Source organism: Callospermophilus lateralis, chromosome 6 (genome assembly GCF_048772815.1).
Source record: "Callospermophilus lateralis isolate mCalLat2 chromosome 6, mCalLat2.hap1, whole genome shotgun sequence".
NCBI classification, from domain to species: Eukaryota; Metazoa; Chordata; class Mammalia; order Rodentia; family Sciuridae; genus Callospermophilus; species Callospermophilus lateralis.
Window position 1 is genome coordinate 11,114,782 of NC_135310.1, and position 23,743 is coordinate 11,138,524.

At 38.6% G+C, this 23,743-nt stretch overlaps 1 protein-coding gene across 3 annotated transcripts in view; it reads right to left on the minus strand.

The window, feature by feature from the left end:
* Positions 1-23,743, minus strand: part of Arid1b (AT-rich interaction domain 1B) — a 402,089-nt gene that overhangs the window by 267,328 nt on the left and 111,018 nt on the right. For all 3 annotated transcript variants that reach the window (XM_076858093.2, XM_076858094.2, XM_076858092.2), the window contains exon 3: positions 21,058-21,207. In XM_076858093.2, coding sequence (XP_076714208.2) covers positions 21,058-21,207 — 150 coding nt within the window. The remainder of the gene's footprint in view (positions 1-21,057; positions 21,208-23,743) is intronic.

A 23,743-nucleotide genomic window follows, 5' to 3' on the forward strand; every position in this document is an offset into this window, starting at 1 on the left:
AATGACATTTACTAAAATATCTAATAAAATATGGAGACACTCAAAAGCTAATGACTAAAATAATTAAGACTTTTAATAGTCAATTTATTTTTAAAAACTCACAAAGCTAACTAGCCCCAGTTAATGTTCGTTATCTGTACTTTATGCAGAGAAAAATAGTAATTCCTAAATGAATTACAACATCCAAGAATCTTAGCTCCATAACTTACTACAGAAGAATTCCATGACTCACCTACAAAACCAAGAAATAGGAACCTGCCCCCTACAAGAGAGGAGCCCGTAATGGATATGATTCACTCACTGCCTTTGAGCCTTAGCACTGTGCCCAGCACATCTGAAAGCCACACTTATTGTCACTTATTGTTATTTCAACTATTTAAAACACATTAAAGGATGAGAATCAAAGTGTTAATTCAACTACTAGGACTTTATGGCTACAATAGTGATGGTGGTGACAAAGAACGAGCGCTTCCGTACACAACATTTACTATTCGCCAGGCACCTCTCCAAGTGTTTTACTCATTCAATAAACTCTTCCAATCTTCACATCAACTCCATGAAATAAATACAGTTGTCCTTCAAGATCTGTGCAGTACTGGTTTCCACACCACCCACCCCACTGGGCAGATTCAAAAACCCCAGATGCTCTTGTCCCTTTTATAAACGGTGCAATATCTACAGAGAACCTACATGCAGCCTCCTGTAAGCTTTAGATCATCTCCAAGTGACTTATCGCTGATACAACACTAGTACTATGTACATTTAGCTGCCATATTTAATTTAATGTAGGGAAAAATGACCAGAAAGAAAAGTCTGTATGTGTTTAGTAAAGACACAATTTGTTTTCTGAATACTTCTGATATGAGCATGGTTGAATCCAGACATACAGAGGGCCAACTTCATTTTACTAATGAAAAAACTGAGGTACAGAGGCTGAGGGACCTGTCCCAAAGAGAACCAATATTCTTTCCCCAGTGTCTGTGCATAATGACTTTCCTACTCCACACCCACCAGATGAGGAATAATAGCAGCTCCCTATCCTGTAGCTGACAAATCCCCACGTAAGGTTGGGTACAGGAATTTGAATTTGTTACAAACTCTGTAAATTGTGGGATTTGTTAATTAAATACAGTGTAGTATTTTCATTAAATCATCATAACAAAAAAAAATGAGGTTTGAGGTAGTAAGCCACTACTTAGCATCTGTAGTGTGGAATTCGGCTGTATCATTAACAAGGGTTAATTCACCAAGCCTCTGTGGATGTAAACTAGGTAGACCTGAATCTGCTCACCCACTTGGGCCAAGGATGGTCACCTAGTCTTATTGCCAATGAAAAGATTATCCCCAGCTCTAAAATAAACTAAGTCTGGCATTGGCTTCTCATACCCTCTGAGTGCTGATTCTTTCTCCAACAATCTAAGCCCTTCCTCCAGACCAAGAAATCTACCACACCAGGCACAAGAGCCCAGCAGGGTCTGCATCAAGTAGAAAGCAAGGTTAAACAGGTCTTCCTACAAAGTGAGACTGCAACTCACACTGAGGGCAGGCATTCTTGACCTTGGAGTCAAGGCATTGAAAACTCCCCAGAAATTACAGCAAATGTGCATATGTCTGTACTTTCCTTGGGGGAGAGTCCATAGCTTTCACCAGATTTCCAAACACACACACACACACACACACACACAAAGGATGCTAAAGGGTGATGACTGAGATAATATCAACAAGGAAACTCACCAGAACTAAGAATATCATAATTTCATTGAGATTTGTATGACCAAATTAGTTACAAATAACTGCATTCAAAATTATGATCTTTTTCTAAATAAATGAAATAAAAATAAAATTACTAAAATTCTCAGACCTACTAAAGAATTTTCAAACATGCTGTTTGTGTCCAAATTAAATATGAAATAAAAGGTTGCCTGAGTATCTCTGGCTGCAGAGCTATGTACACAAGTCACCTGCATTATTATGCACATACCTTAAATTAGAGGAGTAATAGGACGGATGTGAGTGACATGACAGTGACCTGCTGAAACAGAACTCATGAAACCCATATGCTGCACAAACAGGGACAGACTTTGTATCTGCCAAAAAAAGAGAGAAGTGCCAGGAAGATCCTGTCCCAAGCCTGCCATCCAACTCTCCCCAAACTGTATAGGCAGCCACTTTCACAACTTGTACAATTCCTCCTTAAAATTCCTGGAGTGAAAACTAAAAAAAAAAAAAAGAAAGAAAGAAAGGAAAAGAAAAACAATGTGGCTATGAAGAAAGTAACAGGAGAAAAAATAAAATACAAGAGCCAGCTCTTGACTGCTGTTTTGCATTGTACCAATAATACTTTCAGAATGCAAGCAGCAGAAAGGAATTTGTGGAATTTTTTTACCATCAATATAATATTTAATAATTTTAAACTTTTTACAAGATGTTAAAAAAGATCATTTGATCTATTAAATTTTCCCCCTGCCCAGTCATTTTTGTTTTAAGAGTACAAAAAGAAAGAACACACTCAAAAGAACTTGACATCCAGTTAGTATAATCTCCACTGATCTTCTACAAAGTTAGATCATAAGCATACTTCTCTCAAAAATGGTCAAAGTTCTGATTTTTTTCAAGGATGCCTTTATGATGTTTAAAAATGTACATATTCCAGTTAAGTGTTGCTATAATTATAGGAAAATATTTACCGTTAAGGAGTGAAGTAAATTTTTAATTGGGTAAAAAAAGAAAAGACCCTAGAAAATTGAGATTTGTCATGAATTACATCAAAGTTAAAGTAAAATTTATTTCTTTAGCAATTTTCTGTTAAACACCTTCAACATTCCAAAAACAGTGAGCTTTGTATCAATTCTGAAGTTTACCCCTATTGCTTTTCTCAAGGGAAAACAAACATGGGAGCCACTGCTCTGAAGAAAGGACACTCCAAACAGTGGCAAGTGTGAACAATGAGGGGTCAGTGAGGCCCCTGCCACGCAGGGCATTAACAGGGTCCAGGAAAGAAAGGGCATGGCCTCTGCACACCTCCTTTGGGCAAAGCATTTACCAAACAACTCCAAAGCACCAGACAGTTTACAGGGTAGGTCCCAGACATGGTCCCTGCAGAGGCAGCAGCAATACCAGAATCACCTTGAAACTTTCTACGTATGAGAATTAATCAGGCCCTACCCCAAATTACAGATTAGGAACTCTGGGGATGGGTCCAATAACCTGTGTCACAACACGTGTCCCAGGTGCTTCTGGATTACCAAGCAAGGCCCTTACCAAAGGCCTCTAGGCCTGACTATTCTCCTATCTCTGGAGCTAATGCATCTTTACTGCAAAAAGTAATAAAGGAGACAGCAAGCCCTTTACTAACTCAGAGTTAGAATCAAACCTAAACTCACCACAAATAACACCTACTTGCAAGTGTGACCTTCCAAGGTTACTAGTAATGAATGAGATCATATGCAGGAGCCTTGCTAGGGGTAAAACTGGAAAGCTGAATCAATGCATTCTGCTGTTATACATACCTAATTAGAATAAATTTTTAAAATTTTTTTAAAAAGAACTTGAAAATGGAAAAAAAAAAACAACGTAAAGACAGTTTAGTTTAGTACGTGGGCACTCCAGTGGCTCTCAAACTTTGCTGTGCATCCAAATTGCCTGTAAAATTAAATACACACTCCAAATTTCCCCCAAAGAGAGGTTCTGAGTGGAAGAGACCTATTTAAGTAGATACCTCAGGTAATTCTAATATAAGTACTCATCCCTCTTATTGGTTTTTTATAAAACACAGTTGGCACAGTTATTCAATGGTCCCTTTCTTTCCTACTTCTTGACTCAATACTATGAACCCATCCCTCACTCCAAAACCTAGTACTTTGGGGAAAATAAGTGAACTGGGGTCTGTTCTTTTTTCTCCCTTCCAGGAAAAAAAAAAAGGTAACCAGCGAATTCCAAGAGGACCACTATGTTTCTTATATCTCAGTCTTCCTCTGGAATATATACTATATACACAGAGCTGTTAAATCAAAGCAATTGATAAGGAAGACTTTACATGTAATTATGTTTTATCACATTTTTCATAATTTAACATTTTGCAATGAACACGTAAAAGCCAAATGAAAGCAGCTGAGTTGAAAAAAAAAAAAAAACAATCCAGGAATAACAGACAATCCTCTAATCTCTTAATGTCAGAATGTAAATATCAAGTGAGGAAAGAACTGTATGCAAAATATAACAGCCTCCATGTGCAAGCCGACCCAGTGGCGACTGTGAAACAATGGTGGGGTCAGTGGCACCCTGGCCATCCAGGGTATTAACAGTTCCCAACTGGGAAGGCATCAGGGAGGAGAGCACAGAAGGTGTACAGTAAGAGCCACACTAGGGGGACAGGTGCACCAGCTCTTCCCCTGGGTCTGGGGAAGCAGGACTAAGAACTAGAAAAAGAGGCTCAAGCCCCGCCTGTGCAGGAGTTCCAATCCCTTAAATCCTTCTCACTTGAAGAGACAGTGATGGAGATGGGGAGAGAAAGAGGAAGAAGGGAGGGGGAAGATGAGAGGGCTGAGGGAAGTTCCCTTGCCCTTAGAGTTGTGCTACAAAACAGGGAACGATGTGGGGCTCAGATATCTTTCAACAAAATCCTGCTCTCAATGCACCTGAAGGTTTTCTTTAGCCTTTAATGAAATTCATCTTAAATAATGTAACTCCCTTTATTTTCTCCATGGTAAACAGTCATGGCTCACTGATGGGCTCTCAAAAATCTTTCTAGACAGGCCCTTGCCACTAAGCTAAGCAGATGCCCATGGTCCACGTGGGAGATGCTCTAAGCCAGGAGGAGACTCCCACGTTTCAGGCCTGCCTGGGCTTTCAGATGGCTCTCCTCCGAAGGAGCCTTTCTAAATAAATTAGGTATTGAAAATACTGTCATTACAAGTAATTCCTCACTTCCTCGTTGGATTTCCTTTTGATTCTGGTACTAGAGAGAAAAAATCATTTAAAACATATGTTCAACATGACCATGAATGGCACTATGAAATTATAATCCAATGCAATTAGACTCCCAGTTATACTACTAACATAAAAAGAATAACATTGAAACTTTTCCGTTAAAAGAAAACCCCTTAATAATGGGAGAGATGTGTCCAGAGCTGAGGGTTTTCTCTTGTTTTCCTCACTGCTGTGAGGTAAAAGCACAGGCCCAGGCAGGCACCTGTACCTCATAAGGGAAACACTGACCCTAGCAATTAGGCCAAAAAGACCATATGAAAGAACATTCTCACATTCACAAAACCTTCTCCCAGAGTCTTTTAGTAGGTTCTATTTCAAACACTCAGGAATCTCTCACACACACACACACACACTCACTCTCTCTCTCTCTCTCTCTCTCTCTCTCTCTCTCTCACTAGGAACTGAACTGCTAAGATGGCACAGTGAGCACCCAGTTCACTACATTGCTCTACCCCACGACAAAGGGAAGGTAGCCCCTCCTCATCTCCTGATGGCCACAGGGCACCCACTGCCTCCCACCTCTCTGGTCCCACAACAGCTCCTACAGCAGCTTTAGAGGGCAAGGACATCATGGCTCAGTTGACCATCAGAAATCAGTCAGTCTAGGCGTGTTCCCTGCTCCTCCTCACATTAACTTAAAAGTTTTCTCCTAAAGTCCTCACAAATTCCATAACCTTAATTCCCTAGCGATGGTTAAGGCCTTAGACTTTAACCACAGACTCAGGCTGCAAAAGCAGGGTAAGCAAGAAGAAAGCAGACCTAAATCCAAACATCACTCAGCGCTTCACCTGGTTGCTTCCTTTAAAACAAAGAAAAATGGGTATCAACCTAATTCCAATAGTTTTCAGTAACAAATTAATCAATGGATTCCTGTGTTCATACCTAAAAGTTGAGCACTTAATGACAACTACAAGCGTCCTTATCTTTGCTGTGATAATAAAACTTGTAACAGATGAAATGTGCATGCTAGTGACTAACACAGGCTTTCTGACTTCAATTTTCTCCAAAAGAATCAGAAGGAATGACTTGTAAATTAACTTTGTATCATACAAGTAAGAAAAAGCTCAGTGAGACCCTATCTCTAAAATAAAATACAAAAAATAGGGCTGGGAATGTGGCTTGTGGTTGAGTGGCCCTGAGTTCAATCCCTGGTGCCCAAAAAAAGAAAAAGAAACACAGATTCAAATAAACAGTAAAACAACAAAGAAGTGTTTATAGCACACACAAGATTACAGCCTGGGGCTTAATGTGCCTCTGAACTTCAGCTCCCTCAGTGACTTGAGCGGCATGTTGCTACCAGTTTTAATTCAGAAACATTCTACCGCATTGTTAGCATATAAGAAAGTGCTTTTTCTAAGTTAAACTCGAAAAGAGTCCAACATATTATGTTGTTTATGGTGGATATTTTGTATTAAATTATTCTAAAATATTTCACTCTCAAGTTCCAATGCTATTCCTTTCTTTTCAAAAAGAATGTTCATTGCCAAATAGTTTCAGTTCATGCATCTCCACTTGAAAAATTGCTGACCATGATGATGGCTAAAAAAAAAAAAGTGATACTTTAGAAAATATAAACACCTGTGTCCTCGTGGATTTAGTTCAGTTTTATTCTCTATGATCCACTGTGAATAGTGAACTGCTAAGCAGGTGCTATTTTTTTTTGTTAAAAAAATAATAATAATCTTTTACATCCTTTGATATCGCTGGGGAAAAAGCAAGAGAAGCCACTGGTTCCCTGCATAACTGCTCCTGCTAAGCAGCCCATTAACTGATCTTCTAGTCCACAAGTTCAGCATCCTGCAGGAAAGGGCTCCCTCTACTTTCAATAACTGAGAACTCGTCCCCCTCCAAGATCAGCACTTCTTTCACCAGCAAATTCACTCCTTCCTCAAGACGTTTCAGAGACACTTCTACCAATACCGAGTTCCTGTGTCCATCAATCTGGAAAATACACCTCACTCATTGACCTGGGAGCTCCTCAGGTCAGAGGCAAGGTCTCACCAATCACCATACCCTGGTACAGTGAGAGTTCCCAGGCACAGAATATTCATGGAGAGGTTTGTGTTTTGCTTTTATTAACGGTTGTGTCTTCTGTATTTTTCCCAATTGACCTGGGGTTTTAAAAATTATAAAAACAAATGACAAAGATACTTTCAGAAGTATGCATTCCCTCAATAATCTCAGACAGCCTGGCACAATGGTGCATACCTGGGGAGACTGAGGCGAGAAGATTGCAAGTTTCATGCCGGCCTGGACAACTCAGCAAGACCATGTGACAAAATTGAAAAATAAAAAGGGTTAGGGTGTGGTCCAGAGGTAAAGTTTCCCTTGATTTGAGCCTCAATACAAAACAGAAAACAAAAATCTCAGATGGCTTGTGGGGGTAGGAGGGGCTACACCTTAAAAAAAAACAATGTTTGAAATTTTTCATTGCTTTACACTAGCTGTCTTTTAAAGACCCACCATGATAAATAACTATCTAAATAAACTGTGACTGACTTCAGTGGTGTTACAACTCTGGTCTAAGAAGATTCAGGATGTTCTGGCTATGAAAGCTGTAGTCTGGTGTGAAGCCCGTGGAGAGAGAAAGGATGGAAGAGACCGCCAAGTGTCCAGGTCCCGGAAGCAGAGTTTGGTCAGCAGAAGGCCCCCACCCCCCACCCACGTCACCACAAAGGGAATGGCAGACAAAAAGTTCCAGCCAGGCAGTTCCTTTCAGGTTCTGCTGTCCTTGACACCTAAACAAGTGGCATCTGTCAGGAGACAGCAGGGAGAAGATTCCTGGAGAAATGTGAGTTATAATGGAAAATGGGGTCTTTTCCGGAGTCTCAGGAGGACAAGTCAGAACAGGAACTGGAGGTAAAGAAAAAATTTTCCTCATTCTATAGCTACCAAGAGTAGAAAAGGAGGTAATGAGAGTTTGCTAGAGGGGTATAGGAACTAACAACATAAACCAGGATTTGACACATCATGACCCCAAAATGATGAAATGCAAAACTAGAAACTTTAAAATAAAAAATTAAAACTTACAGCATTAAAGAGTTTTTCTCTACAAAGTTTTAAATCTCGTGTAACAAAGTTTGAAGAAATAAGCTAGGATTAAAAAAAAAAACAAACTCTCTAAAATGGAAGCAGATTCTTCAAATAGCTTGTTTGTTAAGGCATTAAAATAGATGCATTTGTAAAGAAGGGAATGTCCAGGGTTGGGGATATAACTGTTTTTAGACTGCTTGCCTCACATGCCAAGGCCATGGGTTCAATCCCAGCACCAAAAAAAAAAAAAAAAAAAAGAAGGAGGAGGAGGAGGAGGAGGAGGAGGAGGAGGAGGAGGAGGAGGAAGGAAGGAAGGAAGGAATGTTCAAGGTTGAATAGACATGTTGCCTGGTGAAAGTGCCCTTCACTCCTGTGGCAGTCTCTGGAACTCTCCTCCTGCCCCTAAAAGGAGCAGTAGAGAAGAAAAAGAGAAGTAATTTAAAAAGCAAACATTAATAATATATGATGTTTATGGAGCAAATCAGAAAATTACTAATACCCCAGTTCTTTCCAATGCAATCGAATTTCCATGATCGATTTATTCCAGAATCATAATAACACACTGAACAGGACCAGATCAAGTTCAGAATTCTATGGGGTCTCTTTTAACTTTGTTGAGGCTCAGAAAACTGTAACTATAAAGAATAATTAATAGAAATAAAATAAGAACCACTGAAAAATATACTTTTAAATTTATATTTGTGAGCTGGTGGAGGATATAATTTGTTAAAACCTTCTAAAGAGAAATTTGGAAAAACAAACCAAGACTAAACTACACTTGATTTACCAGCAAGTCCACTGGACCATGAGCTGCGTGGCAAGCCCGTCCAAAGACCAGCACAAGCCACGCCCAAAAAGAGCCAGCTGTATGTATGGTCAACAAAGGCCTGTCCAGGGTACTAAGAGAAGTTACAAAATCATAATATCCAGCAGGAAATGTTTACCTTCTTCACCACTGTAAAGTCTGCTTGCAATGTGCCAGCAGATACAGATATTTTGAACAATTAAATCAACAACACGGAACATGTTAATTATGTGTTTCCTGGGTGCCAGCATTCACCTTGGTACCAGGGAGGCCCCTCTCACAATGGTGATTTACTAACAGGAAGAATCACAGACAAAGTAAAAACCTAACAAACTACATAGTGACCTGGGCTATGGGGAAAACTAGGCAGAGTGAAAGGGAAGCAGGGAGCAGGGGCTGTGACCTTGGTCAGTGTGCTGGGGAGGCCTGGGAGGGCAGCTCAAGGCAGCATGAGAACGAACGGGGTATAGCAGGACTCCAAACAGATGCTGGATGGAGAATGAGTTTGAAACATTTCTGACCAAAATGTTAGAAGGACAGATTATATCTATTGAGCTGGAGGTGAGGGGACACAAATAGAGCAGACCTGTAGAAAAGGGACAAGGGTCAAGAGTTTGGCTTTAGATGTACCAAGTTTCAGAAGCCTGTCAGACACATGAATTTGTGATATCGAGTAGGAGCTGAACGTACAGAGATAGAAAGGCGAAGAGAGCCCGAGTTGCAGAAATGCCTTGGAAAGCTACAGGACTGCTGACATGTACAGCCATGAGACCAAAGGAGATTGCAAAGTATGGAAGGTTGTGGCTCTGACACTGAGCCCTCATTTCAGGCCACCACTTGGAGGACAGGGAGATAAAAAGCAGAAAGGAGAACAGGGAGTGGCCAACAAGGCAAGAACAGAGCCAGGAGAGAGGCTGGGAAGCCAGCAAGAAAGGAGCTTCATGGAGGAAGAGGCCCACACCACCAAATGCTTCTGACAGGTCAAAGGCGGCAGAGCAACCCTGCTTGCTGGGCAGAGTAACAGGCAAGCACTGGCAGCTTTGAAAAGTCCTGCTTCGCACCACCTCCTGTCACTGCTCTACAGAATCTAAAAGACTGGTGGCTGCCAGGGCCTAGGGCCTGAGGGAGACGCCAGGCAAAGGATGTCAGATTCCAGTTAAGAGGAAGAAGTTCGAGAGATTGTTGTAAAACATGGTGACTAAAGTTAATAATGGACTGGACACTATTCTTAAAAACTGCTGAGAGGGGATGTACAGTGTTTCAACCCAAAAATAACGAGGTGAGGCAGAGAGTCACTTAGTCACTACACAATACACACATACACAATTCCAAATGGCACACTGTACACAGTAAATAGGTACAATTGTATCTGGCAATTTAAAAAGAAAAAAGTGTAGAAGATCCATTTCAGTAGAATAGTTGAAATAAAAATCTATAATGGAGTGTATTCAAGGGGAAACAATAAATGGGGAATGCAAGAAAACAGAAAAACTGGTTTGTGGTTTTGGTCAAGAAAGGTGTTTTTGTTCTGTCGGATAAGAGAAATGGCAGCATGTTTTAATGTTAAAGGGAATGACAAAACGAGAAACTGATGGCCTGGAAGGAAGAGGGACATAGGAAAAACCAGTCCCTAAGCATTCCAGGAGGGGAAGGGCCCGCAGAAGAGGAAGGCAGCAAGGATGTGAGGCACTGGCAGAGGTGACTGCCACCTCCTGACTGCTCCCGTCCACGCCTTCAGCACCAGCAGCAGCAGCTGGCGGGAGAGAAGTCTAGGGGCTGGAAGACAGCGGGAATGTCAACCAGCTTCAGGCAAACACAGAGCAACAGGACAAGGGTCCTCTGAAGTCAGGGTCATGAGTTTCAAGACCGGTCTCCTCCCCCTCTTCCCACCGGGCTCTGAATCAGTGGGGAGCTGGGTTCCTAAGACTGTGATGGGTGATCAGAAGGAGGCACTAGGTGTGTGGACGGGGTAAGGAGGAAGAGTGGCATGAGCAAGTGAGAAACAGGACAAAATGACTGTGTTTTAGCGAATTTCAAAAACTTAAACACCACTGCAGATCTTTTTTTGATGGTTTGTTTTGTACCAGGGATTGAATTCAGCCACATCACCAGCTCTATTTTGTATTTTATTTAGAAAGAGAGTCTCACTGAGTTGCTTAGAGCCTCATTTTTGCTGAGGCTGGCTTTGAGCTTGCGGTCCTCCTGCCTCAGCCTCCTGAGCCACTGGGATTACAGGCATGTTCCACCGCACCGGGGCCACTGCAGATCTCTGAGCAATAGTGATGTTCAGAGTTTCTACTCTGTTGCACTGCTGGAACTGGTACTATACTGTGTTTTTTAATCAGTGTTGTACCCTTTACACAATATTTAAATATATTACACACATGTTAATTATAGATAACTTAGAAAATATAAATAAGGTAAAAGAAACAAAAGTTTTAATAGTTGAAAATATTCTTACTTTATTTATAAACTTAGGTAATTTTCATACTTTTGGAAAACTTGCCCTTTTTTGGTAAACAATTCTGTCAGCATGTTATTTAAAATGTTCCTCTATATTTTTATCTTATATAATTACTATTGTATGATAATCAGCCCCGTGGATTGAAAGTCTTTTTGAGGTTTTGAATTGGTCGAACCACACTTCTCTTCATCCTATGGGGCCCACGGTTACCACACACAAGGGGTATAACCTTCTGTTTCTCACAGTCTTCTAACACAGAAGTGCCTGAGCATTTGCTTTGGAAAACGCACTTTTTTTTTTTTTTTTAAATGAAAGACTTTCTGTTCTTTCCTAGTTTCTTTCCATGACATTTAGGGCATACTGGTGTTTGAAATTCTGTATGATAACTCATGCCATGTATGTATTTCAGAAAAACTAAGGAAACATGCAACTTTATGTACACAGACAAGATTTCAAGGGAGCAGTTTGTCACAAGGATAAAAAAATACAATGAGGCTTAGTGGGTCTATGACAGGAGTTCTGGATAATCCCATAAGGAGCAGGAGACATGGACCTAACAGATCATGCCTCCACTTTCACAAGTCTCAACATTCACGTACATGTAAAAACAAACAGACCCTCCTCCTCTGAACAATAGCAGCACCTAAATATTGAGGACATGATTTACAAACAGCTCATTATTTAAGTCTGGAAACCAGCTCCATTTCATGTGGAAGAACAGTGTTCTGAAAATCATTTTAGCATATACTGAATTTTCCAGGAATAAAATACCATGTATATTGAGAAAAGATTATGCTTTGTTTTGTTCAGAACTTTTCCAGGAGTTACTTCCCATTTTAAAAGATGGCATTGCCACTGAAAACCATACTTGGGAATGTGAATTATGGATATAACACACCTGTGTCAGTCTCGTCTTGCACTGTCGAGGGCACACTGATTCCACAGTCATCAAGCATTTGTCTCAGAAGTCTAATGTGACATTAGATTGGGTAGAGAGATGTCATGGGAGGGGAGGGGAGGGGAGGGGGAGGGGGATAGGAAGGGCAGCAGAATACAATAGACATTATTATTGCTGTGTGTATATAGGTGACTGTATGATCAATGTGATTTTGCAACCTGTGCAATCAGAAAAATGAGAAATTATACCCCATTTGATTCAAATGTTAAAAAAAGTCTAACGTGACCATGAGTGATCATTTACTTAATATTGTATTATATATTATTTTTATTTTCTATATAAAATAAGTCCATATTCTAAAATAGTTGAAATTCTATGTGTAGCTAGCTTATATTATCTATGAAGTTTCTTTTAAAATAAAGAGGCACTAGAAAAATTTCATTGTAAAATGAGTATTACCTATATGTTTAAATTATTTGTAATAAATATTACATTTATGGAGTTTTAAATTAAAATAAAATATTAAATAAACAACTAGAAAAATTTAAGAGCCCCAGCTCCCGCAGTGTGGAGATCAGATGTGCTGGCTGTCTACTGATGGAATATCTACAGTACTGGGTAAAACACTTTTTCTCATCCTTTAGGTGGGTCATGGACTTGGCATGGATGTGAATGGCCCCAAAACCTATGAGTGAATACAAGGAATGAAGCCCAAGAGCAAGAGAAACTGACTTGTGCTACAGAATTTAATTTCCGCCTGCTGTTACACAAATGACAAGAAAAGGTGTACTAACTAACTCACACACACACACACCAGGTCAGGCAGAAACGACGGTAACAAACCTCCCTGGCTCACTGGTGCGGGCAAGGAACTTGGACAAGGTGCAAAGGGGAAGGAAGGCTGCTCTGCATCCCCAGGTCTCCTGGCCTCAGCCGAAGACAGGCAGCTGGTGGCCACTGAGAAGCTGGAAGTTGGGGGCCCTTCCCACCAACTGGGTGCACAGACCCTCCTGCTCTGAACAAGAGCAGCACCTCGATATTGAGGACATGATCTACAACAACCACAGACAAGTGTTTATCTTCAAGTCCGTGGGCCTACTTGCACAGGAAATAGACAACAAGTTCAGCCACCCGAAGAGAAAACAGCCAGACAAGGCCAACAATGATATAATCAAAGCCAGGACACCTGACCCAGTTTTCCCTGTCAAGGTACAAATTAAGCAGGGGAAATGGGCTGTTCTAGATCAAAAGGCTTAAAAACTAAATCAATTTATTAACCTTGTTTAAATTTTGCTTGAAACAAATGTATTCTAAGGGCATTCTGAGGACAACTGGGGATGAAAGGAATTATATTCAATTTGGCAAGGTGACAGAACTGTGGCTATATGGGAATATGCCCTCACTTTTTATAGACCTCACAGAGTGAACTATATGGAGGTGAAATGCTATGTTACGAATCTAACTTAAAATACTTTCGAGAAAGCAGGGCATGAAAGACTGGAGGAAAAGTAGATAGATGAGGCACAAAAGCAAATATGGCAAAACATTAGTGATAGGACAGCTAAGGGACAGCACAGGTGTGCTGATTATATCACTGTGTATCTGCATGTGAAGAATTTTTGTAACAAAAACTTCACAAAAATCAAAGTTGGAACATGGCCTCAGATGACTGGCATACACAGGCAACTGGCAAATCCTCTGTCAGAAAGGAAACCCAATGAAGCCACCTTCAAACACAAAGAATTAGAGGAAATGGAATTCTTTGACTCAAGGATAACAAAAATATTGAATATCAAAAATTTTAAAGAGATTTAGAGAAAAGAGTACTTAAGAGGAAATTTTTTAGTCTCATGTTAACTTCATGAAATAAAAAGATTCAAATAAGTATTAATTTGAGTGAAAAAAGAACAGAAAAATAAACATCGGTAAAGATGTAGCCAAGAAAAGAGCAGAACATAATTAATTTCTTAAAATGAGCACATACTAGAGAAAACAAAGACCAAAGTTGCTTTGAAAAAGCTTTTATCAAGAATAAAAAAACGAGCTGGGCGCTGTGGTGAATGCCTTTAATTCCAGCTGCTCTGGAGGCTGAGACAGGAGGAACACAGATTCAAAGCCAGCCTCAGCAAAAAGTGAGGCACCAAGCAACTCTGTGAGACCCTGTCTCCAAATAAAATACAAAATAGGCCTGAGGATATGGCTCAGTGGTTAAGTGCCCCTGGGTTCAATCCCCAGTACGTACATACATACATACATAAGTAAAGCATTATTAACTCAAATGCCTTAACTCTGAATGCTATAGAGATTAAAATATTATTATAATATAAACTTTATTAACATGAAGGTGAAAAATTTGATTTTTCAATGGATAAATTCCTCAAATATAGTACTACATATATATACACATTAAAAAAAACTGATTCAAGAAGAAATTTATAACCCTGTTATGCCTATAATTACACACACACACACACACACACACTGACAAAATGAAATCATGAGTTTAAAAATCAAGGATGAAACAAAAGCTAAAAATCAAGGGCTATACCAGGGCTTTACAATCACTTCTACCAAACATTCCAACAACAGATAATTCCAATCTCACAAAAATTCTTCCAGTGAATTAGAAAAGAGACTAATCCCAAATTCAGTTTACAAAGCTCCACAGCACAGATACCAAAACCTCACAAAGTTAATTACAGCTCAATCTCATCCATGAATAACAATCCAAGAAACCTAAAAAAATGTTCCTAAACTTAATCCAACGGTGTATTTCAAAAGATGACAGATCATGACGCTGGGTTCTCTGGAATAACACTCTTTTGAACCAAAAAAAAAAAAGGTACTTTTACCACAGTGACAGGTTATAAGGGAAAAATAAAGTGATATTCTCAAGAGATAACAAAAAACACATGAAATTTAGCATTCATCATAAAAAATAGATCTTAGCAAACTAGAAAAGAAGGGGACTTCCTAAGCCAACAGTAATCTGCTACAAAAAGAAGGATCCAAGAAAGAATAAACATTATTTTTAATGACAAAATGTTGAAGGCCTTCATTTTTAACCAGGGAAAATACAGGAATCGCCAGTCAGTCCTCTTAAACTATGCAATTAATTGGAGAGGCTGGTCATGCATCAACCAAGAATAAAAAATAAAGAAGTGGGAAGGTAGGGATTTATAAAGTACTTTTTTTTAAATATGAAAAACCTAAGAAAATCAAGAAGCTATGAGAATTACTAACATTAACAAGAACTGGCTAGACACACAAAAGGTATTACCCAGAGTCATCCCATCTGTATACAACAGCTACAAAAATAAAGCATACAGGAATGACCCTAATGCAAAGTAGAGCAGCTCTTTGAAGAATATTATAAAACAAATTAAAAACTACCTAAACAAATGGAGAAATGAAATGCAGTGTCATTCAGGAGGAGGAGGGATGGTGGCATGGGAATGTGTGCAATCAAGACAAGAAGGGCTGTGAGAACACGCGGGCTGTAGGTGTGTCCCAGCACACCAGTGCAGAAACAGGCCAGGATGGGCACCTTCAGGCAGTGGAAAGACCTAACATCCCTGCTCGTTAACTCTTCCTTATCACTGACAGCCTCCTCCTGTCTGACACCCAACCCTCAAAACGCCCCCTGTTCCTTGAGAGTAGTCAATTTAGGACTAGCCTTCACTTCCCTAATCCTTCCTAAAACTATCTAGCACACACCAGACCCTATGAAACAGCCCTCAAACCCAATCTTTCCACAAGGCTCCTGGGGACAGCACCCTTTCTAGCCTGCAACAGTCAAAGCTACATAAACCCAATTTTATGTTATGGCCTTTGGTCAATCGGCTGCAACACCACCAAAAAATCATTTGAGTAAGTACCTTCATTTGTTTTACTACTTTTCTTTTACAAGTACCATCTGTTTCACTGAAAAAGATATTATGAAAGAAAAGACCCAATTATAATAACAACAAGAAGACAAAATTCTTAGGGAAAAGCATAGTAAGAAATGAAGTGTATATGAAAAAAATAAGCAACAAAACTCTGTAAAAGAATAATAATAAACTAATCTTATCAGATACTGAGCGATAATTAAATCAGCAAAGTACTAGTGCATTAATAGAAGGACTAATGGAAAAGAACAGAAATCCCAGAATAACCCTAAACACAACACAAAATAAAATTCAGCAAATGATAAAAGTGACATTTCCAATCAGTTAAGGGAAGACAGCTGCAAAAGTTAATTTTGTGTGGTAATTTGGAGGGTGTTTTTGGATGGATTTAACAATTTAGAAGGGTGATTTAAGTCAAGCAGATTGTCTTCCATAATGTGAGTGGGCTTCATGCAATTATTCTGAAGACCACACTACAATAAAAAGACCAGCCTTCCTTGAGAAGAAGGATTTCAGCAGATGCCTTCTGACCTCATCTGTATCAGCAGCTCTCTGGGGTCTCCAGCCACCCAGCCACACTGCAGATTTTGGACTTGCCAGTGTTATTATAAATAACCCTACACACACACACACACACATTTTCTTTCTCTGAAGAATTCTAATACGATAATCTACATATGAAAAGATGGTTAAATAACCAAAGCCATTTAGAAAAAGCACATTAGGCTGAACCCTCTTCTCTCTTCCCAGACTGCAAGAAGTGAAACATAAACTGAATGTATGAGCCGGGCGCTGTGTCACATGCCTGTAATCCCAGCAGTTTGTGGAGGCTGAGGCAGGAGAATCACGGATTCAAAGCCAGCCTCAGCAACAGTGAAGTGCTAAGGAACTCGGTGAGACCATGTCTCTAAATAAAATACAAAATAGGGCTGGGAATGTAGCTGGGTGGTCAAGTGCCCCTGAGTTCAATCCCTGGTATCCCCCCTCCAGAAAAAAAATCCAAAAAAAAAAAATAATAATAAACTTAAAAAAAAACTGAATGTATGAAAACACTATAAAAATTATATGGGAGAGTTGCTAAAAGTGTGGGAGGTCTTTTTGAGCTCCCACCATAAATAAAATCCAGACATCATGCAAGAGATTAATAACTCTGACTACATGAAAAAAATTTTTTAATTTTATTTGTTTATTTTTATGTGGTGCTGAGGATCGAACCCAGTGCCTCGCACGTGATAGGCAAGCGCTCTACCACTGAGCCACAGCCCCAGCCCACAGGAAAATTTTAAAACAAAAAACCCTTCTGCATTACAAAAAAAACCTGCCATAACTAATGTCAAAAGACAAATAATATCCAATCGATAAATAAAGAATTTTCAAAAACCAATCTCAAGTGACCAGTAACTGAATTTAAAAAATCAAGATAAAAAGACAATAAATTTACAGTGCACGAAAATTAGAAAACACAAATGCTTTTAAACAAATAAGACTACACTCATCATCAATCATAACAAGATAACTGTAAACTAAAACCCTATTATCAGATTGGCAAAAATCCAGAGGTTTTCATAAAATCACACCACATTATGTACAGAGAACAGTCCTCTCACACCTAAATAGCAGAGTATAAACTGGCGGACTCTGTGGAGTGAGACCTGGCAATATCTTCCAGAAGAGCAAACTTTGACCCAGCAAGTTGCTTTCAGGAATTTGTCCTACAGACATTACTGTGCTTATGAAATGGCACATAGTTAGTTTATCAGGGCAACATTGTTTGAATTGAAATAATCTAAATGACCATCAAAGAGAACTAGCTAAACATATTGTGGTATGTCCACAAAATGGAATAACTCTATAAAAAAAAAAAAGATTGAGGGATCACTCGTGTTCTCCTTTAAAGAGAGCTCCAGAAAATCCATTTAAATGAGTAGGAGAGAGAGATGACCAAAAAACAAAACACAAACAAATATAAAAACCATAAACATAAACCATATTTGGTATAAAAACAGGGTAAAATTAAAATATGGCATTTTGCAATCTCCAGAGAAACATACAATAAGCTAATACAATGGTTATCTAGCAAAAGGGCAAGGTAGGTGGTAAAGGGGTTAAGGAGAATTAGGATGGTTAAGGCACTTTTCTCTGTATCTTTTCCTTGTACTTTTAAAATTTTTGAAACAAATGAATGTGTTGATTAACCAAAACATTAAACACATTACCAACTGGCTCAGTGGCACATACCTATAATCCAAACTACTCAGAAGACTGAGGCAGGAGGACTGCCAATTTTGAGGCCAGCAAAAGCAACTTAGGGAAACCCTGTCTAAAAATAAAAGTTAATGGGCTGGGGTTGTGGTTCAGTGGTAGAGCACTTGCCTGGCACATGTGAGGCACTGGGTTTGATCCTCAGCACCATACAAAAATAAATAAATAAATAAATTGTGTCTGCCTACAACTAAAAAAATTTTTTAAAGTAAATAAATATATTTAAAAAAAACCCAAGTTAAAATTAAAAGGGTTGGGAATATTGCTCAGTGTTAAGAGTCCTTGCCTAGTATGAGGTCCTAGGTTCAATCCCTAGTACTGGCCCCCTCCAAAAAAAAATTTTAAAAATACGAAGTAGGTATCTTAATGAACCCTAAAATTAGCTATTGTATACATCATTTTAACCAAAGTCATTATTTGCTGAGTGCCTTCTATGAAATCAACAGGTTTTATAGAGAGAGAAAGAAAGTCTGTATGAAAGAATGTTCTTATTGTTATGAAATATTGATTGATCAAACTAAATACAGTTGAATTTACTAGGTTTTTAAATGTACATGAATTCAGTATTCTAAGTTCTTTATTAAAATTTGGCCTGGTTGTAATAATATTCTATTAGTATCTTTTATTTTGTTTTAGGATTGATTTTGGAGTATTATTTTGGAGTCAGAGATACCAACTGTATCTACAAAACTAGAACTCATTTCTTAGAGGGGAACGTCCCAGATCTACCTGGCCTTCTATCTCCCTAGACACCAGGACTGTTCCTGTCAAATCAGACCATCTGACTAAGTCAGTTAAATATCTTCAATTTCAACCCTTTTATCCAACAGGAGTATAATAAAACTTTAAAAAAAACAAAACAAAACCCTCAGATATTCTATAGCTCGAGTTTGAACACAAAAAAAATTTAACACATTTTGAGGAATTCTGGTTTTATTCAAAATTCAGAATATATAAAAATGATCATATTCATAAGAATCATGATTCTCTAGTATTTCTTACCATAAAATTTACTGTATTTGAATCAATAAAATAATGGTACGATCAACGCACAAGACAGCCCTCAATTTAGCACATTAAAACAGTATTCATTACAGTAAGAGTCTACCTGTACTGTGCTTTCAATATTTAAATGTGAAGGATATTAAATAACTAATTGCCATCTGCTGGAAGTCATCAGTGAATGCTTCATAAAGGAAGTAAATTTTGAGCTTGGTCTTGAAGGAAATGACAGGCACTCAGAATCCTTAATCAAACTGGTTTTACAATCAGAGATTCATTTCAGCACACTAGAGTAAAATGAGTAATGTAATCTCTCTACTGAGTCCTTAAATTTTGATGACATGACAAAACATTCTATGTCTACAGATAAGTTCAATAAGTCTCTGAAAGCCCCTTGAAAAAGCCTATAACTTTTCTATGGAAACCCCAGATACCAGTCTCTTTCACTTTAAAAGAGCTGATATTTGAAGTGCTTTAAAACATTCACACACTTTAATAAAAGCTAGACCAGACAGCTCTGAGATAATGCACCTCCCTACTGATAGAGGTTCTATATAATCCTAGCTATATTACCAAAATTTTGCAAACACACACACAGGAAGCAAAATTGTACAGAATCTTGAATCTTTCCTGCGGTTTTAACATGTTTTGCTTAAAGTCATAAACTCTCTTTAGAACCCTGTAATCAAAGTCACATGGGCGCTGACTCCAACAAATCCAAGAAAATAGTTAAGAAATTCACTAAATTGACCAAAATTTAAGCTCCATGTAGTTTTAGTTTTGGCTTATGATCAACAGTCTATTCAAGCTATAAAAGAAGCTCTTTAAAAATGAAAAAGTACACATCTTCTCTTTACTACCTCTACCCCAAAAAAAGAGAGAAGAGGGGGAAAGATTAAAATGGAAAGCTGCATTTTGATGCTTATGACTGGCAGAGCTATGACAATCGCATTGTGTTCAGAGTGAAGAGTCCCTGCTCAGGACTTCACTGCACTTCACACCTAAGGGACAGTCTCTAAGACAACATGGAACTCAATCACTTTACCAAATACACATGTACTATTTTTCTTAATCATATAAACTCAAATATATTGCCCAATAACATAAAACAGTATTTTAATGAGGTTAATTTAAAGTAGAAACTTTTTACTTAACGCAGATGATTCCCATTAGTATTTTAATATATTATTACTGAAGTAATTATCTGTGTATAAGCTACATTTCTGTTTATAAGCAACATTTTCACCCAGCATCGCTTAATAATAAAACAAACCTAAATAAAAAGTCAAGATAAAAATATCACGCATGTGCCAACAAGTAGGAACAGGCAAAAACCCTTTTCCTGAACAAGCCTTACACAACAACAGAGCACTTTCTTGAAAGACTTAGAAGGCAAATGACAAATAACATGAAATGAGTGACAGTTTCTACTGTCACCAACCAGAAATGCAAGCAGCTATTAAACTAGTCACTTTTCCCACTCTTGAATCTCACACATGCAGGAAAGAATGAAGGAATAAGTGGGTGGGGGGGAAGAAAGAGGAAGGGAGTTAGATTAGGCTATAGGTTTGCATGTTCTCAAAATTACCTTTGTTTTCTACTGAGAGCACAATTATTAAAATGGGACAGAAAGATTTTTCAGAGCATGATCTGCCTCTGAACACAGGCCTGGAGGAGAAAACAAGCGCTGGGGAAGGCAATGGGCTATGCTCACCTGCTGTGGCTGGTACCTCTGCTGGGACTGGGATGGCAGATACTGCGCCTGGGGCGGGAGATGCGGGGGCTGGGGTTGCTGGTTGTAATATGGCTGTTGGCCTTGTTGGCAGTAGCCACTCACACCTTGCTGTCCATACTGAGGTGGCATCTGTCAAAAAGTCAAGCAAAGCAAATGAGAGAATCAAAATGTGCAATTAAATGAAATCAAATATGGTTTCAATTCAGTAACATGGTGTGAGCTCTTGTAAGCAGTTGAATTCAATATTATTAATCCTCTCTTCATTACATAAATCAACATACTGCCTTCTCTTCACATACTATCAATGAAGTAAAAAATTTTTTGACTTTACCTTTAAAAATCATATTTTATCAGATAGCAAGTATTGAGAAAGCCATAAAAATCTAGTGAGAAAAAAAGCTAATACTGATATTTTACAAATGCCTCGGCTAAGAAAGTCAAAGAAGTATTATGTTAAGTCCATTCCCATGCAACAGTGTAAATATGAATTCACACAATCTATGTTAATTCATTGATATTTTGTAGGATGCCTGTGTTTTGAGTGCATCACACCGTGCGTGTCTGTTTCCAAGTTCAGAATAACTAAAGTTAGAACATCCCAATTACATTCCTAACACGACGTGAGCCACTTACATTAGCAATTCCACTCACTATTTTTGCTAAAAAGAAATGCATTCCTTTACCATCAAATGAAACCCTTTGAAAGCAATACAGCTTATAGTTTGGACTTAAATGTCCCTCAAACGCCCATGTGTTAGAGGCCTCTGTGTAAGAGAGGAGGCCTAGTGGAAGGTCTTAAAGTCACTGCAGCCATGCCCTTGAAGGGGACTGTGAGACTCCAGCACCTTTCTCACTCTTTTCATTCGTGACCACGAGGAAAGCAGTCTTACTCCACCCGCATGTTCCTGCCATGATGGGTTGGCCTCACCAAAACTGTGAACCAAGAGAAACCTTCACTAAGTTGATAATGTCAGGTATTTCTTCTAATGGTGGAAAACTGACCAATGCAAATACATAGAAAACAATACTGTGGGTATCAAACCACCAATTCAGGTTCCTGACGGAAATATATTCATATCTAGTTGATAAAACAGGAAATAATAATTAATAAATAATAAAGCCCAATATAAATGAGAGAAATAGACCAAAACGGCCAAAACAGTCTTCTCCATCTCTAATTTACATGACCCTAAATATTTGTTAAAGCATTTTTCAGAGGAAAATCCTTCTTTGTGCAATCAATAGACCCTTAATAGTATTTTCAGATTTTTAAAAAATTAGTATTTTTAAGTGTTTTAAAATAAGAAGTCTATTGATTTTCTTTTCCTCCTAATTAAAAGAGCAAGATAGGAAAAGAAAAACAAGATATCAGAACAGTAAAGAACACTCCAGAGCCAAGAATGGTGAAGTCATTCTGTTAATACCACAATATGGTTCCTTTGGGAACTCCAAGAACCTGAGCCCCATAAGCCCACACACTCAAGAAATTAAGGAGTACCAGATACACGCTGAAAAGTCAAATTCAATATAGAAACACTGAATGAGCGAAAAGAAAGAATGACAAAGGAAGAAAATTTCTCAGACAAATTAGTACAGTATTTCTTTCAACGTAATCCAGATTATTTTTAAAATTTATCAGCAATTATCACGAACACCACGGCTCACAAGGTGCCTGCAACATTAGAGCAGACGAGTTTGCAATGAAAAGCCATTTAACAGCACGGTTAAATTCCTTGCTTTTATTTATTTTTCAGCTTGATATTTCATAATGCATGTATGTCCCTGCCACAAACCAAGCCAAAGAATTTCCATAAAATACAACTCCTCTTGCTAGAACACTACACATCCTCCCGTTCAACACCCTATGTTTGATTTGATATCTAATACTATATTTCACACGAACATCTTTGCAGTTTGATTTGAAGCAGTGAGGATAACACTTTTGCTAGTGTTAAAATGACTGTAAAGCTCAGTCAACGCAGCCAGCAACTCCCCTAGGAGTTATGTTTGAATATGCTGACTTGCTGCTTTATGGAAACCCTTGCGCACAATATCAAAGTGTTGCTGGGTGGGGGGCTGCCTGCCAAGCAAGACAACAAGAGGACATATTGCAGAAACCTACTAACACCAGAACACACTTACTAGACTCTTACTATGCATTCTAACTCTGGGATGTTTGGGGCAGGTCAGGGGGCCAGGGGGTTAGGGAAGAGCACAAGTAAATCATCCACAGAGCTACCATAACTAGCAAAACTAAGCAAACTACAGAGGTAAAACCATCTAAAACCATGCTTAGGAGCCCTAGTTGCTATCTTTAGCCATCAAAAACGATCTGTCATCCTCTAAAGTATATGGTCTAATTCATTCCTTTGGGACCAACTTCACTGACACCTCTCTCTGTGAGCCTGGGATGAGGAAACCTAAGATGATGTACAACTGGCTCTCCAGTGGATCTCGGTTAGAAATGCATGAATAGAAACCCAATTCCCACTGTCCCTTAGTTATCTGAATATGGTCAATCACAAAACTTGTCATAAATCTCCAACTGCAAAATGGGGTTATATTATTAATTATTAATAATTTCTTTATTAATTCATACTAATAGTGTGGTCAGAAATGTAATAATCCTACCTTGAAGTTTATGCAGATACTATTATTACTTTTT